Genomic DNA, 17929 nt, shown 5'->3' on the forward strand with positions numbered 1-17929 from the left:
GTAAATGTTTATATATTCCTGTGCATGAAGAAGCTTTCTCTTTTGTGTCCTCAGTTGAACACAAATATGTTATAATTAACTCCCAGTTATTTTGCTTTGTTTATTTGTGTTTGAAACTTGTCCATACAGCTAGTGTATGTTTTCCTTTAAGAAAAAAGCACAGCTTTCATATTAAGAATATGGTCCGTTTTAATGCAAAAAAAGTCTTTGCTGTGGATTATATTTAATAGAGCTCTGCACTGTCCATTTTTGCTACTTAAGACAGAGTCCTAAGAGGCTTCTAGAACTGCATGTTGTACTGTCACCTCGGATTCCTGTCAGACTCTGGCTGTGGTAGGGCGTGGGGTTTCCTTTGAAAATTTGTTATGTCATGAGCACTGAAGTCTGTCAACATTATAAAGAAAACTAGACAGAACATCATTTGGTTTTTTGTATGGTAGTTTTTCTCCTTCCTGCCCTATGAACATAGGATATAGAAAAATTTTTCCGTAATCCACTCTTGCTGGTCAGTCTGGTGCTCTTCCATACTGTTTAGAATTAGGGAGCCTCCATAGTATTGGTCAGGAAAAATTACCTCCCTGAGTCCTTGAACAGTCTGGTTAGCACCAAAATGGGACCTGAAAGTCAAATTTTACATTCCCATTACGAGATATGCTCTTGCTTTTATTTTCTTGTGCTGTAAATCAGAGAGTAAATCTATTGTTATTGTTGGCACATAGAGTCATGCTACTTTTCTGTCTTTACAGTGTGGCACCATGGACCAGGGTTTGTATGTAAATCTGACTGAGAGAAATCTTCAAGATGCACAAAAATTCTTCTTAATGCATGAGGTTGTTCAACCAGTTATTCCAATTCCTTACTTCATGGAAGATAACAGCCGATTTTCCCATGTGGTTGTGGATGTTGTGCAGGGCAAGGACATGCTTTTCCATATCATCTATCTTGCCACAGGTATGAATCTCCCTTGCTGGGATAACTGCAAAAGTTTACGAGGTCTTTGGGTTTTAATGTTCTGTTAATTACTTACGAAATACATGTACAGCACGTTGAGCATCTGCTTTTCCTCTTTGACACAATCACCTGTCTATCTTCTACCTTTTCTGAATAGATCAATTTAGCCACTACAATGTCTTTTATGTTATTTTGTGAACTCTAATTTTGGTGTTTGTTTCCTATTCTCTTTGGAGCTGTGAAGCTTGTAAATGAAATTAGGCGTTGGAAATTCTACAAACAGGGCTTCCAAAGTTTCACCATCTTTTGTTCCATTTACTTAGTTAAAGGTACAAAGTTAAGGGCCCAAGACAAGACGGTTTAGGACTCTCTGATAAAGAAGTAACTTTGTAAATTTCAAATACAACTACTCTTTCTATTCTGAATTTTTTGCTCAAATATATTTTGTTAAATTTCCTTTTAATCTCATTTTTAAGATATTCATTATGCAGTTTTATACCCTGCCTCATTGTTTGCCCATTTATATGTAAGCTTAGCATGAAAAGAAAAACAACCCTCCACCCTCCAACCCTCCAACCCTTCATTAGAGCTATTGCCTTCTTGGTTCAAAATTTCAATCTTAAAAATAATGAGGGTGTTGGAGAACTGTTTTGCAGAACAAAGGCGTCCCCAGCTGAGACTGAACTACTGAATTGGACTAATAAATTTAAAGCCTCAAGGCATAAAACTTAGGATAGTTCTTAAGTACTTGGGCCTATGCACATTAGTAGGGAATAGTTCATCAAAGCAATGGTTTGTTAATGTTCAGTTTGTCTCATTGTGCTCTTTGGAAGCTGGGCGCTAACAGAAAAGCTTTTGATAGATTAAAATATGCTTGGATTTGACCGGTTCTAGTCAAAACAGCCTGCTGGTTGGTAAATCAGAGCGTTTTAAGTGAACTCATGCCAATGATAAGTGGTGTTTGTATTGTAGAGGTGTCCTGACCAAACCTGAATTACATATACGTGCACTGAATTGATTTTATATGAAGAGACTATCACTACGTTGTGGTATATTTACATTATTTACAGTCTTGGAAGCACCTAGAATAATGACTTTTGTCATAATTCTGATTGTCTTTAGGTTTCAGTTTCCCTTGATGTGTAACCATTTACATTTGAGTCAGCAAGTGAGGATCTAAAATTTTACGCTTCATGGTTCATTAGTAAATTGTGTTTGGGAGTGATTCCATGTTCTTTTTGTGCTGCTAGAAAATAGATACTGCTCCTATGCTCCTTGTGATGTATGCTTGCCTTTCACTTTCATTCTTTTCTGTATGTCTGATTCTGATCATTCATGGAAGCAGGGTACTTATCTTAGCTGGATCTTTAGTCTAAACTCTGCACATGCTTTCCTGTAAGTGGACAGTGTATAAGTGTGAGAAAGCATATGATAAAACCCCTGTTCTATTCTTGCAGTTTTCTTGATGTAGTCAATTCTATTTCACATGTATTTCACTGAATCACAGTGGATTTCGTTAACATTCCTTCTACCCCAATGGAGTGTAAGTGTTAAGACTTATTTTCTAAGAAATACTAATACTCACTTTTGGTACAGAAGGTAATTGTACCTTCTTATTGTACTTTCTGCTGCCTCTAAGAAAGTGCATTCAACTCTGATGTAAGTTCTGCCGGTATGCAATTTTCACTTAGCAGTGTAAAGCAGGATGGATCCAAACCAAGCTGTGAGAGATGTACACCACGTAACTATTATAGTTATAATTAATTCCAATGTTCTCCAAAAATTGTCTTTGAAAATGCACAAAGCTTCAGTGGAAAAGTAGGCATACAGATTGGATTTAATAAAAATGAGTATTCTGCTGTCTTTGTTGTTCAAAGACAAAATCCCATTTTTTGAAACAGATGGCCAATAGTTAAGAGAACATTCTTTCTCTCACCTACCTACCCTGTTTTTAGAATACAAATATTACAGGGAAGAATGACCTTGGAAGTATAAATTTATAATCTAATTTGATTAAACCTGAAATAGACGTAGTATTACTGATGTAGTGTTATTTTAGGAGAGACTGGGAGTAAGCAAACAAATGCATTAATCTGCTGAGTCAACAGTCTTCATTTCCTAAACCTTTGCCAAATCATCATTCTGCTAGGAGATTCTGGTGTGCTAGGGCTTAACAGCTACTGCTTATATAAAAAATATGCTTTGGTACTTTGGAGAAACATCTTAATCTTTCACTGTACTGAATTCAAACACAGAATGAAGGGATATATCAATTCCTGCACATTTTGTGCTGCTGTCTTTAGGCAAGAAGTAATCCCTGGAACAATTTTCCATGATTTAAAAAGGAAGATCAAGGAAAGCATGCATGGATGAACTAAAGCATTCATGATGTTCTGAGCTAAAAAACATCTATAACAATACATAATACGTAGAGCAAGCTATAGAAACACTAAATATACGTAAAACTCTCCAAGTTTGAAAGGCCTCTTTCTTCATAAAAAATTATAATCCAATCAATATATCATAGTTTGTTTCCCTCTCTTTTGTCTCTTCTCCCCTATCTTCATATTTCTTTCTTCCATTTTATTTCTTCCCTACACTATAGGTGCATAGGTGTCCCATGGTTAAAAATGTTGCTGTTAGGTTTTTTCAAAATAAGATACTGCAGCAAGAGCAGGTAGCCCTTTTTCAGATGACTTTTTTAAAATGTACTTATTTACTCAAATGAATAAGAAAATTATTAGATATAGTGTCTAGTTTGAGGGCTTTAGGAACATATAATAAACTTGGAAGTTCAGAAAAGGTAATACTTGCACTGTCTGGTGAAAACCTTAAAGGCCATCCTTAAAAACTGCTTGGTGAAAAAATTCCCATTTTTCTGTTCTTCAATCCCACTGTACAGAGAATGTCCCCTCTGTATCCTGAGTAGAAGTGTTATATGCCCAGTGGTAGATCTCAGTTATTGGGATTTATAGGACAGCATTGATGAAATTGGGGTATGACTGACCTAGAAAGAGAGTATGAAACCTGAACCAAGATTTATTGTTGGCTACACTGCATGTATCTAAAGAGTGAATTGTTCACTGAAGCGAGCCACAATTTTTATGCCATAAATCCAGGTTTTACCTGAGGCTTAAAGGTCACTGGAGGACGTTACAACAGGTGTCACAGACATCTTTTTATGAAAATCCTTTTCTTAGGATTTTTTCCTGCTGAGAAGCTGAGAGGTTTCAGTGACAAAATGTAAACAATGGTTATCTGCTGCTGTGGAATGCAACAGGTGCATCTGTGATTGGCCCATCTTGGATGTTTATAATTAATGGCCAATCCCAGCCCAGTTCACTTGGACTCTCTGTCCGAGACACAAACCTTTGTTATTCATTCCATTCTATTCTTAGCTTAGCTAGCCTTCTGAGATGAAACTTTTCCTTCTATTCTTTTTAGTGTAGTTATAATGTAATATATATATATAATAAAATAATAAGCCTTCTGAAATATGGAGTCAGATCTACGTCTCTTCCCTCATCCTGAAAACCCCTATGAGCACTGTCACAAACAGGTTTCCAAGTTCTAAAAATTGCAGTTAGCAATGCCAAGAATAATGACAAATACAATTCTGATGAAGAACATACAGCAATTATAATGAACAAGTAGAGAGGTTTCATGAAGAAATTTCAAATTATGTTTTTGGAAAATGCAGATAGAAATTTCATACATTTGCCTTTAGAAGCGTTGAAACAAGTAGTAAATATCCACAAATGTAACATTTTTTTCTCATGAAGCCCTGAAACTGTAGATTATACAGAAACTAGTCCCAATCTAATAAAGAGATTTGGAGGTTTGCTTGAAACTCAATTTAGGAATGCCATCATAACAGTTTGTATTTCTTCTGTTTGTCTTTGTCGATGGGAGTAAATTGATGCCAAGTATTACCTGATATGATTCCTCTGTGATTTTTGTTACAGTTCCATCTTGTAAATTTTCATTTGTAATCAGTACACTTCATTTTTTTCTAGGAAACAACCCAAGGTCTTAGCAAGAAAAAAGGTTGTGTGTGTTCTTACTTAAAAGTCTCTGATGAAATATTGTCATTTTCCTGGTAGACTACAGCTTCTGATCAAAGTGTGCAGCTTTCACAGTTCAATACACATGGTGTCAGAATATATGTAGTATCTGTGCAGTTGCCATCCTGAAAGTTATAAGCAAAAATATGTTTCATACATGGTGAAGAGAGCAACAAAGCTTAAGTTGGCTGCATTTTTTCCAATTTGGTGCTATTCCTGACTGTATTATCTTAAGTGCATTGAGGTTCTTGGAAGTAATCTGTAAGTAATTTCTGTAGAAAGGAGATACAGACATTTCATCTCAGTTAAGAACCACTTTCTTTGTCTAGAAATTACAATATGAATGCAATAACAATAAGGACCAAAGTAGTTGTTATTCGAGTCAGAAGTCAACTGTGAAAGTAATAGGTAGTCTATTTGCGTCTATTTATACTTTCCAGCTCAAAACCAGAAACAGTGGAATCAGAGTACAGATGGATAATGGGGCATATACACTGTGGCACACAGTTGTCACTTTTTAAAAACCATTTTTCTTTTGTTGTTACAGAAAACACAGTTGTTTTGTTTTTTATGCCTTTGCTTGACAAAGGTATAGTGCGCTTTTACAGAGTTGTAAAGAACCCTTGCAGTGGCTTTAAAACTATTTTCCTGTAAATTGTTGCCTTCTGGCCTTATGCAATGCCATTTCAAGCGCCTTGAAGGAAGGATACTCAAAAGTTACTTTGATTGGGAAAGGTGGGGCATGTTGGAAGACACCAGTGCTGACAGCAATGTGATGATCTTGAACATTTGTTTCAAAAAGTCAAACAGGGAGCCATAAAATTAATAACCTTACTCTCTTCTGCTTTTGCAGTGACACCTATTTCTGATAAAGGAAAACCCTAGCTGAACTAACACTTTGTTTGTATTGTTAATCTTTTCAGGAAAAAAAATCTCTGCAAAGTTCTAAAAAAATATGTAAAAGATTGTATTGTTTTGTCGTGGAAGAGTCTAATGATCACTCTGGGATTTATCCTAGCTTTTCTAAGAAGGCTTGCTGTATATTTCTGCTAGCATATTTTTGTTATTTTCCATGTAGAATATGTCTAAAGGCAAAGAAGGATAATGCAAAACTTTGGGTTTTTCCATGTAATTTAACAAAAGAAATGTTGCTTTTTCCCTGTTTCCCTGTCTTATGTATTGTGTCATTCATACTGGGCTAAGTGGTTTTAAAATGGTACTAAATGAGAGTGGCTACATCTAAAATCATGACTACAGAGTTATAAATTATACTGTGTGGCTACAGAGGATCAAACTGGGCATTTAAAATGTCCAGCAGTACTGATTTCCTTGGCTTTATCACTGTGTATAGAGATGAATCATTCTGCCAGATCCAGTTGGTGAGCTTTCTTAATAAATAGATGGCTCTAAGTAGAGCTGGTTAAATTATTCATTGACAGCAATTTATATGTGAGAATTGCAGCCCTTTATTTGGTTCACAAATTACACAGCACTTATTTGTAGTCATTTTTTGTTATTATAATCAACCCATAAATAGGTCATGATTTTGATTAGTTTGTTGCTGCTATTTGCTCAAAGAGTTTGTTCATATTTTAGTTATCAGGTTCATGAATTGTCTGCTGCAAGTAGATGGTGTTCGGTTTTCTCGAGGGACAAATTTAAGTAGAAGAAGCCCATTTTTCTGTCCACAAATTATCATTATGTCTTTATAATTGCTCAGCTCTGTCAGATAAAGACTATAATTAAGTGTCCGAAGAACATACAGTGTGTGCACTTCTGTGCTGCCACTGGAAATCAGAATTGCTGCAAGAAGAAGTTACTGGCTAAAGAACAGCTGGCTCTGCTTGCATGGGAGAGAGATTAGTGCATGGGCCAGGGGGGGAAACAGATTGTAAAGAGCTGGAGACGAAGTCTCAACCTTCCATGAAAAAAGAACAGCTCCTCTTTGTCATAGTGATGCTGAGCTTTCAAATCCTGTTTGACTACTTTATAAACTTAGAATGGCCAAGTAGCCTTTCCTTCTTTCTTTTTTTTTTTTTTTAAATATCACTTCTTCTTCCTGAAGAAGAAACTAGACTTGACGACCCCTATGTTCATTTATTTTTAGGTAATTCTAATGCAGAAAATATGAAGCTATGAGCAAGAGAGGTATCTTACGTGAAGCTCAGTGTTTTCCTGCTGTCTTCAAAGCTGAGATCTATACCTACCTACAAAACTCTCATTTTGCCCCAATAGGTGCACTGCCAGTCAACAGGCTTGGTCTTAATTTTGGGAACAGTGTTGGAATTAGCCTTATTTTGGGGTGAAATTTGATCTTTGTACCAACTGTGTAGCCCTTCTGTGAGTACACAGTGCTCAGGACTCTTCCTGAGAGATTTGGGGAAGAAGCTTTCCCTTTGAAGGGATTTGACTTTGTCACATGTTGCTGAATCTTCTTTAGAATATCCTGCAGGGCCTTTTATTTTTAAAAAATCCTTTCTTTTAAGGTGGACATGCATAGGAGTGACTCAATAAACCCATGCCAACCAAAGAAGGAAGTGAAATAGTTAGATCATGAGAAGAAAGAAAAGTTTGAACCTTACATGAAACTCAGCTTTGACCCTAAAAATCCCAAAGTTGGATCACAAGTATTTGTCCATGATATATACAAGATTTAGTGGGAGCTGTCAGGAAAACAGTCATTAAGTGGGATATTCTACTGAATTCTTGGTTTTGTTGATGTTTACAAGCTTCTTCATTCTGCATAATTTTTCCTGTTAAACCTCAATAAATTCGGAGATTTACAGCTAAGCACTTAGAATCAGTGGCACTAATAATCACTGGGATTTTTTTCCCCTTGCTCTGGTCATTGGACATGGCAAATCTTAACAAGTTAAAGAATTTCTCAATAAAAGATATGCCTTACTTACTTTGTTATGTGTCTTGTGAGTCATCAAAATGCGAAGATGCTGGATTATATTATTTTGTTATATTTGTGTGAAGAATCCTGTAACCTGCAGGTTGTATCACAAAAGATGGATTATGTTCCATGCATTTTACTTTAATCAAGTCACTGTGTAAGAGTCATAATATTTGGAGCAAATAGTTACTTGTTTACAGATTAATTCTTCTAATTATTATTTCTTATCCCATAAACCTTGGAAATTTGGTTCTATGGCTATGTCCCTTTAGGAGGAATAGTGATGACTGCAACCAGAATAGTGGTTACATCACTTGCCTAGGAAATACACAAAGATTTTCAACCAACAAGCTCTGTGATACTTTCTGGTTATTGCCAGGTATCCTGGCTACTAGACCATTATATAAAGAATAAAATGAAATATGATTGTATGTATTGTATACCATTGCTATGTACTGTGGCTATAGCTACTTTAATGTAGTCAGTAGAGTAATGAGATGAACAACTTCTGGTGAGAGGTTCTGAGATTCTTTTCTCTAATTCCAGCTTTGTTTCTGTTTCTTGTCCATTTAATTTCTTACTTAGTACTATTAGAAAACAAAATCACCATCATTCTTTCCTCTATTTCTCAGCAAAAGCTGTGTTTTACACTGAAATTGCTGCTGAAGTTTATTTGGATGGATGTACTGGATTTGACTTATCTAGGGACTGAGGCACTGGGGCGTGTGCTATGCAAACTACAAATGAGTTTGAGTAGAGGACAGTTCCTGAAACTTTCTCTTCCGTCAAGTTGGGGATGCTTCTGGATCTGCACAGTAGTCAGTTGTCTTTCTGACACTGCCAATAGAAATAACCATATATGACTTGATTAAGAAATCAGGCAAGATATGTTGCGGGTTATTATCTGACAAATAGTTTTCTCCACTTGTGCATCTAAATGCTTCTTTCATCTGGGCACTGAAAAATTTATTCAGTAGGAAAGCACTATCATATTCATAGCATGTATTGGGTCCTACAAGGTATTTATTGTTTTGGTGGTACAAAGTAAGGCAATAAAAAATAATAGGAGTGGTAAGCACTCCCTGTCCAGTCAGATCCAATCAGAGTTTATATATCTCAACTTTGGAAGACTGGCAGAGATCCAGTGTTTTTATTGAATAGTAATTTTTTCCTTTGAGCACAGTGTGGCATTCTTCACTGCTGCTCTGTGTCAGATATCAAGCCTTAAATCCCACAAACCACTTCATCTTGTGATTAATATCTATATTTATTACGTACTCTACTACTTTAGTTAGAGGTTATACAACTCTTGAGACGTGCTCATCTCCATTATTTGAGAAGCCCAGTCCTAGACATTGATTAAACATTTTAGAAGATCTCTTCAAAATTTGAAGTTTTCTTTTCATGAGAATTTTATGGGAAGTTAATATAGACTTCTTTGTTTTGTAGTGAATTTCAGCGACCAGTAACGACCTTATAGTTTTATTTCTTTGTCTTTTTAGAATCCAGGATATTGAAATTGCACGTCTCTTGAGAAATGTAATGTTTCCCATTTAGAACCATAAGAACTCTTGAGTCTTCTTTGCCTCAGGGTTTCATGTTTTGTGTGTGTATGTGTCATTTTTAGTGCAGTAAAAGCTAGATTTTGCCAAAACAGAAAAAGGGGCTGTAATTTCAGTATATTTCCAAATGGGAATTCTCTGGGATAGATGTTATTCACGTCTAGCTCTTGATATTGGATCTGTTTAGTTATCATCTAACTGTATGTAGGGAATAAAATTTTGGAAATAGAAACGTGTTGTCAGCCACAGTCCTCTCAGCTAGTTGTATCTGAACTGCTGCCTAGCTTGTCCTAGTTTGTCTGGAAGTACAAACTAGGTAACTCACTGTCTACTAAGTACAACCTTAAGTACAGCCCTAAGCAGCCCTTTCATAATCACTTCTTCTGATAGTGTTGTTCTGAAAGAAGGACTCATGTCCAAGAGACAAAACATTTGAGACTTCTGAAGACATCTGATGGGAATCTTGGTACTGATGGTCTCATAGCACATGCTCAGAGGTCAGTGTGCATATTGGGAGCATCTGTTTGATTCAGATGTAGTAATAAATATACAAGCAACACCAATAAATATGTACATTTTGTTTTGTCCATAGGTTTGGGGCCCCAAAATGTGTCTTTTTATATGCCAAGTTATTTTAGTGTGATGCAGGACAAAAAAAATAGTTTTACTGGCCTTCTTTGAGGATGCTTACATCATTTTTCATGATTCTTGTATTTATTTTTATTACTGAGTACTTTTTCAGACAGAACGTGAGCAATTTAAATAAGAATTCACAATGAGAATATTGTTTGGTAAAATCAAGAAATGTTTGCTCGATGTTGTTACAAATCACGCCTTGATCTACATAGCCTACTTGACATTTCCTGACACCTCCCCAAGGAAAAAGAAGAAAAAGAGTGTGAGGTACTAGAGCCAAGCTTGAAATTCTTGTCCATCATCTCTTTGCCAATTCCTGAGAAACAGCTTTCTTTTCCCCAACTCATTAAAGCCTCATCTGAAGATTTTATGCTGTAGTTTTAACCATATCCTCTCTGCTTAAATTGCATTTCTTAAACCAATGGCAGTAATTAAAGTATTGTTATTCACATTTTAATATAACTTCCTGAAGGGATTAGAAAGGGTGATACCCCATAGAGACATGATCAAGTAGCCATGCATTGAGAAAACTAGATACATTTCTCAGGGATTATCTCTGCAATAAACACATCAGCACAAGAGAGGAGGCTCAGTCTGCTGCTGACATCATCTGGATGGCAGCAACATTTGTGGGGGGTATGTAGAGCTGAGGTTTAATTCCTCATAATGTTCAGAGTTCAAAGCCACTCCTTGCACCTCCTTGTTGAATGTTTGATCCAGGAGAGAAGGGGCTGCAGTGGATGGGAAGGAGCCCTCCCAAATCCACTCACTGGCACTGTTTTAATGTACATGCAGAGCACACAGTTACTGTGGCCATGTAGCTATCAAACCAAGTAGGTAGAGAATTCAGCAAGAGAGATTATGCCTTGTTCCCTGCTCCAAGGACTATTAAAATATTTTTTCCAATGTCTTTTTTAATTAAGCAGTAACTTCACAAAAATCCCTAAGAACATGGAAGACACCTATTCCTTGCAGGGAATAAAAAAAATCATGATTTTTCTTGGCTGCAACTGAGACTTTTCTGTCTTTGGTTCAACTGTCTCCTAAATACTGAGGGAGAATAAAGTAACTACCTGTCACTGGTTTTGAATTTGTCATGGAATCAAATCAGTGGCCCATCAAACAGCATGAAAAAATAAGTTTCAGCAGGGAAATGAACCTGTTAAAATATTTGTGATTAGATATTGTTATAGTTAAATGAAACAGGAAGTGAAGTTTCAAGTTTTAATTTTTTTCACTTTAGGTGGTGTTATTGTTCAGAATACTGTTCTTTCATAGTTTCTCACACGAAATCTATAGAAAAAAAGTTGACAATTGAATCCAGATTTCACAAGTCCCCAAATTGTTTAATAAAAAGAGTTTCTTTATTATAAATTATGCTTTATTTATTTTTTACTAAAACTTTTATAATTGAAAAATAATTAGACGAGATTGCAAGTAAAATATTTATGATACCCCTTCATAAAGTCTTAAAAATAGATAATGATTTATCTCAGCAAGTAAAAGGAATGTATCACAGAATGAAACATTAATAAATGTTTTCTTATCAATTATAGTCTGTTAAGAAACTGTAGCTGCCATAGCATTTGCTCATAGGTATTCTACAGACACGTTACTTCTAAGTGGAGTGCATGAACTGTTATGGGTACATCAATCTTCAACACAGACAAAATGATATGGATTTCTATCTCAACTCTAAGGCGCATCTTTGGCAAACTGACAAATCTCTATAAGATTGGAAATAGAAGTAGTAGATAAAGATGGCTCAATGAGCATGATTCATTAAAAATATATATATATTGAGGTTGTTGAAATTACTTTTTTTGGTTAGGCAAGAAAAAAAACATCTGGTCAAGATCTAGGAAGGGTAAAACTTTGCCACTAGAGTATATGAGAATCCATCTAATAATCTGAGATAGTTTCATTTTCTTTGTGAAAGAAAGAGACATAATTGATGTGGTGGCTGAGACATGTAATTCAGCATGTACTTGTTATTTAGTATAGGTTCTTGCTTGGTCTTTTCCAGAAAATTGAGGAGTTAGAAGCTTCAACTTTGTAGAAAGTCTTCTGAAACAAGGCATACTGCTTGCTTTAGCTGCCAGTTGCTTTGCATCTTTGTCTCAAGTAGATCTGAATTTCTGTTAAGAGCTTGAATTCTCTATTTGAAAGATTCTTGAATAAGTCTGACTGGAGCTGGATTTAAATTCCAATTTGAGGCGTGAAATGACTGCTGAGAAATGGTACACAAGTTTCCCTATTTCCTAAACTTTTTGATTCATTGGAAATCCTACTAGTGGAAAGGTTATTTTTACCAATTTATAATGTTTTACTTAATGGATTGGTGAATACTGTCTCTGCGAAAAGCAGATATTTAACTCTTTGTATGGAAGCTACTGGAAAAAAGCTTTGCTAATTCAACTGCAAACTGACTATATCCCTGATGCTTTTGAGACACTATAACACATGAGAATTTAATCTACAAGGGACAGAAGTATTCTAAAAATTTTTGAATGTTTACAAACCTTTCCTCTGGAGAACAGTTTCCTAAAGACAGGATTGAGATGGTAATTCTCTGGATTTCCATTAATAGATACATCCCAAAATTGTTCTATTTTCAAATGGAAACAATTTTTTTTAGAATTTTATTTTACTTTTTTCTAGAGAGGAAATTTGTTCTGCAATCATTATTGGATGACATATGTTATTAATTTGTATGTTCTTTCTGTCCTCCCAGACAAATGGCTTTGAAGAAAGGTCTTTATTTTTTAATAACTAGTACCTAGATCAACACTTTTTTATTCAAAAGGTTCTTAAAGTCAATAGTTCAAATCTGTGTTAGAAAGGATAGCCCAAAATATTCCCTTCATAAAATACATATATTAAATTTTGACATAGAACCATGAGAAAGTCCTCTAGTTGAAGAGGTACAACTGAATTTCTCCTGGAATAGCCACTGGGGCATTAAGAAGTTGCTAATAATTTTAGAAGGCATGCGAATAGTTTTTGGTTAAAATTGCTCCTTTCAGATTCTTGATTGTGCATAAATGACTTAAATTCTCTCCCCTGCATGGAAGTCTGGGGACATGTAATAGACCATCAGACCTCCTCTGCTGACAAGCATTATCAAAAATGTATCTCATTTCAGTGTTGATTTAAAATAATTTCCAATACTATAAGGAAGAACATCAATATTTACTTGAAATACAATAGGAAAGAGGGAATACAAAGGAATCAGAGCCAAAGATAATGAACATAAATCTAAAATATTATGTGTGCTTGCTTTTTATGGAGTATCATTCAAAACTGCTGTCGTTGCATCCAAGAATTGAAAAACAAAACTGCACCAGATTGCAGAAATACTCGGGGTCTTACCCAGATAAGAATAATTTAATATAGAGTTTTTCTGTGTTTTTCTTCTACTGCTTTCAAAGCTGCCTTCTGAGAAAGAGTCAAACCTGTCCCATTTCCTAAGTTAAGCAGCTGTTTGGTGTTTGAAACCATTAATACACTAAGCATTGTGTGGTAGAGCTGTTTCTATATAATTTTAAATTACCTTCTAATAAATATATTAAATTGTGCATGTACCTTTTTAACACTTCTTTTTTCTCCTTTCTAATTGCCAAGACACTGGGCAACTGAATGTCCCATTTTAAAATTGCTATGTATTGCATATAGTTTGGCACAAAGCAGGAAATTTTATTTCATTTGTAGTTTCTTTTTCTTAAATTTAAAGTCTTAGCTTCCCTGCTAATTTTTGTTAACTTCTCTGTCTAATAATATACTGGCAGAGCAGCAATGACCATGGACTTTCCTAAAAGCTTTTAAGCTGTAAAATTCAATGCTGTTATATTGCCAAAGGTCCTTAGATTTTTGTTGTTCTCTAGCAATAGCAGTACTGTGTAAACAACCTCTGAAATGCAGAGCGCTTTTATATTGAGCATGGGGAAAGAATGATTTGGTTTAAATTCTGGAATGATAAAAAATTGACACACCCTGTTTTTCTTCCTGTAACACACCTAGAACAGAGATGTTTTTATGCCTGTATTATACTTCACATGGGGACAAAAACTCCAACAACAAAAATATTCCTGATTTTGTACTAAGGTCTCACATGAACAAAGTGCAAGATTTTTCAAGTCCCAGAATGTAGCATTTGAAATTTTTTTTTAAATTGCATCAGTAATTTAATTTACTGAAATTTAATTAGATGTCAATGAGCAATGGTTTATGAGTTTTCCAGGTCACTTGCATATTTTTTTTCCTTCAAGTATCCTGTAATAGAGTAAGAAAAACTAAGAGACCTGAATAATGGAAAGCTTAATCTTTTCTGTTTCCTGCAAGTGATGGCACACAGGGTAACCAAGATTTTGTGTGGCCATTTTGGTGTTTAAAAATAAATCTCAATATCAACCAGGCAGAACAATTTGCAACATTTATCAGGGAAAGGCAACAAAATATTTTTTTTCTGTTTCCAGCTACAGTATGTCATAGAAGGTTTTGTTATACAGTTACATAATTGCTTTTTTGATCTAATAAATACCCTTTATATCTCAATTTCTCTGAGTATCCACCCTTGCCTTGTTGTCATCACGATGATAATGACTTGTAATAGTGAGAAAATCAGAATGGTTTATTGTTTAAATGATTCATAAACTTATCACCTTTCATTCTCTGTTAAGCCCACAAAACAGAACATTCAGATTTTTAACCTCCGTTTTTGTCTGATAGTTGTAGAAAATCACATCTATATAGTTTATTACACCATCAAAATATATTAAAAATAGAAAAAAAGAATAAATTAACTATCACTAATCAGATGGTTCAAGGAGGTTTCAGATGGAGAGACAAACGTTAAACAGCTCTGAAAATAAAGAGAAATTAGAAATAAAATAATTTAAATCTGCATCTTGATGAAGCATCACAATTACATATTCATTTTGAGATTCACTCTTTTCCCGAAAGAATTAATGAATGTACATATAAAAATATTTTTAAAAATTGAATTAAAGTTGTAAATTAAGGTCGGAATTTTAAAATCAAACTATATTATTTTTATCCTCTGAATCATTCTAGAAGTACTATGCTTACCCATAGTATATATTTAATTTTTAAAGAAGAGTTGAAGCTCTGTCTATCAGTTATCCTTTAGACTGGAGCATGATTAAAAAATGTATTCATGTATTTCAAGTATAAGTATGTATCCCAGAAACCTGCAGGTAAAAAAAAAAAAAGAAGTTACAGAGCATGGTTATATTATCTTGTCTTCTAAACACACCCTTGCTTTAAACCTAATTGTACCCCACCCCCATGTGCAAAAACAGATTATAGCCAAAGCTTTAATTATCCATATTCTACTGATGATTTTACTAATTTTAAAGTTATTTTTAGAAAGGGTGGAGAAGAGGAGGATTTAATCCCCATTTTATTCTCTATACCGTATGTGTCTTTTTTGATGTTACACAGATTGCTAAATCATAAGTCCTGGGCTTCCCCTTTTTAGGCTGAACCAGCTGCTGCATTTGCTGTTCCTGCATCTTTTTTTTTGTGTTGAGCGCACTAAAGCCCTTATGCAACCTAATACTTTCTGTTCATTGGAATGATTTTCTGCTGTTAGCCAAATGCACATTCTACTTCACAGTAGGGCTTTTTCCAGTTCCTCTGGTGGAAGACAGCAAATATTGATGATACATTTTTTCATGATGGCTGAATGGTTATAAATCACCTTGCACATTCTTTGATTTTTTTGCTATTGTACATTCGGTTAATCAGTTTTATATTTAGTATTTCAATTTATTATTCTGAAAGACGTCTGCCTTGAAGATGACTCCAATGCCCTATTTTTTTGTTGTTGTTTAAATGGTGTTTAATACAAATGTTATATGATTATTATAACCAGTGTTTATATGTACATATGGATATTAATTAGAAGATGTTTAGCATTAACAGATTTTTTCCTTTAATTTCAACAGTCTTTATACTGTCTTAATGCTTTTATTTTTCAATGGGAAAAATTATTTGTATACAACTAATACTATGCAAAACCAGTGTGTAATGGATAAATTAATGTACTTGCTGAATATAATTTTCCAAAGTCTATTTCAAAGTAGACTTCTTGAAAATATAAATAATTCATATTTGTTTCAGCTACACTTCAAAATGTATTCTCTCAAGTCTCCATCTATTAAACTCCCTGGTCATTGTGCTGCCAGATTGTTAAGTTTATCAATGAGTCTGTTTTCACATGTTATGACATGCAGAGTATTTCTTGCACAGGTGGTATCTTATTCAAATTTAGTTACAAGCATCTCCTGAAGTTGCAAATGTTGCTTTAGAGTCTGTGTGTTGTGTTGAGTGCCCCTTTCCATCACATGGACCCCATCCTTTCCATCTGATTAAGACGTATTATTATTCTGAAGAATGTTTTGTGGGAATTTTGAAAAACAGACCCATAGTTACATTGACAGTTTATAATTTAAAGTATATTTTGCTGTTTCTTTAGATTTTTCTTGGTATATTTAAGGAGATTTTAAGATTTGTAAAGGCACCTTGTTGTGCTCAGAAACTGCAGAAATGTTTGTTAAGTCTTAAATATAGGCATACAGCTGTCCTGAAGAGATATTTGAGACTATTATAAGTTTATTTTGCTTTCAACTCATATAGTTTAGAAGACAGCAGTGATTTTAGCTACATTAATGAAATACGATACTGTAGGCTTCTCTTTTGAAAACTATTGGTTTGGATTCTGTCTCCTGGTGCTGGTTTAGTTGCTTTCTGGAGACCACTACACTCTCCAAGGTACAATGGCAAGAGTTAAGATTGAAAGTCCTTCCCTCTCAAAAAGGAATGGGTAGAGATTTTTTCTCTTCTTTTGAAGAAGTGAAATGCACTTACTTCTATACTGCCTCATGATGATTTGTTTGCTTGAAGAAAGCAGCAATATTTTGTAAACATAACAGCTCATGTAAATATTTATACTTCTCGATAGCAAGAGTTCACTAAAGCTTCCTTGAGTGGTTTTATTTCTGTTAGGAAACTCAGGGAATTACGAGTTTATTAGTTTGTTGCATCTGCTGTTTGCTTTGTATGTTCGTTTTCTGTTTCATTTTGCTGGTACCACCAAAGATGTTATAATGATTCCAGCTGCACTCCTGCAGTGTTTTCCATTGCTGGCTATGATTTACACCTCTTACATCTTAAAATTTTTTTTTGCTTTTAGAAATCATCCTTTCCTTTTGTCCAATTATAATTTTGTTCTTTACAGACTTTGTTGCCTCCAAGCATATTCTCTAAAACTCTGTCTCCGGTTCTCCATGCAGTTCTTCATTGTCTCCTACATATTACATAGCAATATTTCAACAATAATTTTTCTCTTCATTCCCAGTGATTAGATTTCCAATGTTCAGTCGCTGGTTTTGCAAGTCTCTTTAAAACTACTGCAGTGCAAGCTAACAAAGCACATTATTTACTCATTCTTGCCAATGTCATTATCTTTTACTACTCCTCTATAGAGTTGGCCATCCTTAAAAAAAGGCTGTCAGGTGTCTGGATCTATCCCAGTATGTCTTGCTTACAGTCAGGATGCAAAGATGCCATTCATTTGAATTCTTAAATGGCTGTTAGGCTCAGGCTTGATATTTGTGATGAAACTGCAGCTTTCCCTGTGTCTGTGGCAATAAGGTTGCATACATTAAGTTGCTCTGTGGTTACTAGCCTTCTCAGCTGTTTCTTGGCAGAAGTGGACACTTAGTTTGATTATATAACTAAATATTCACTTGAAAGATTATTACAGATCTAAAAAACTCCATGTCCTAGAGCCA

At 34.8% G+C, this 17929-nt stretch overlaps 1 protein-coding gene across 2 annotated transcripts in view; it reads left to right on the forward strand.

The window, feature by feature from the left end:
• Positions 1 to 17929, forward strand: part of SEMA5A (semaphorin 5A) — a 313648-nt gene that overhangs the window by 195592 nt on the left and 100127 nt on the right. For both annotated transcript variants that reach the window (XM_066559905.1, XM_066559914.1), the window contains exon 12: positions 747 to 951. In XM_066559905.1, the coding sequence (XP_066416002.1) occupies positions 747 to 951 (205 nt within the window). The remainder of the gene's footprint in view (positions 1 to 746; positions 952 to 17929) is intronic.

Source organism: Molothrus aeneus, chromosome 1 (assembly GCF_037042795.1).
Source record: "Molothrus aeneus isolate 106 chromosome 1, BPBGC_Maene_1.0, whole genome shotgun sequence".
Taxonomy (NCBI): domain Eukaryota; kingdom Metazoa; phylum Chordata; class Aves; order Passeriformes; family Icteridae; genus Molothrus; species Molothrus aeneus.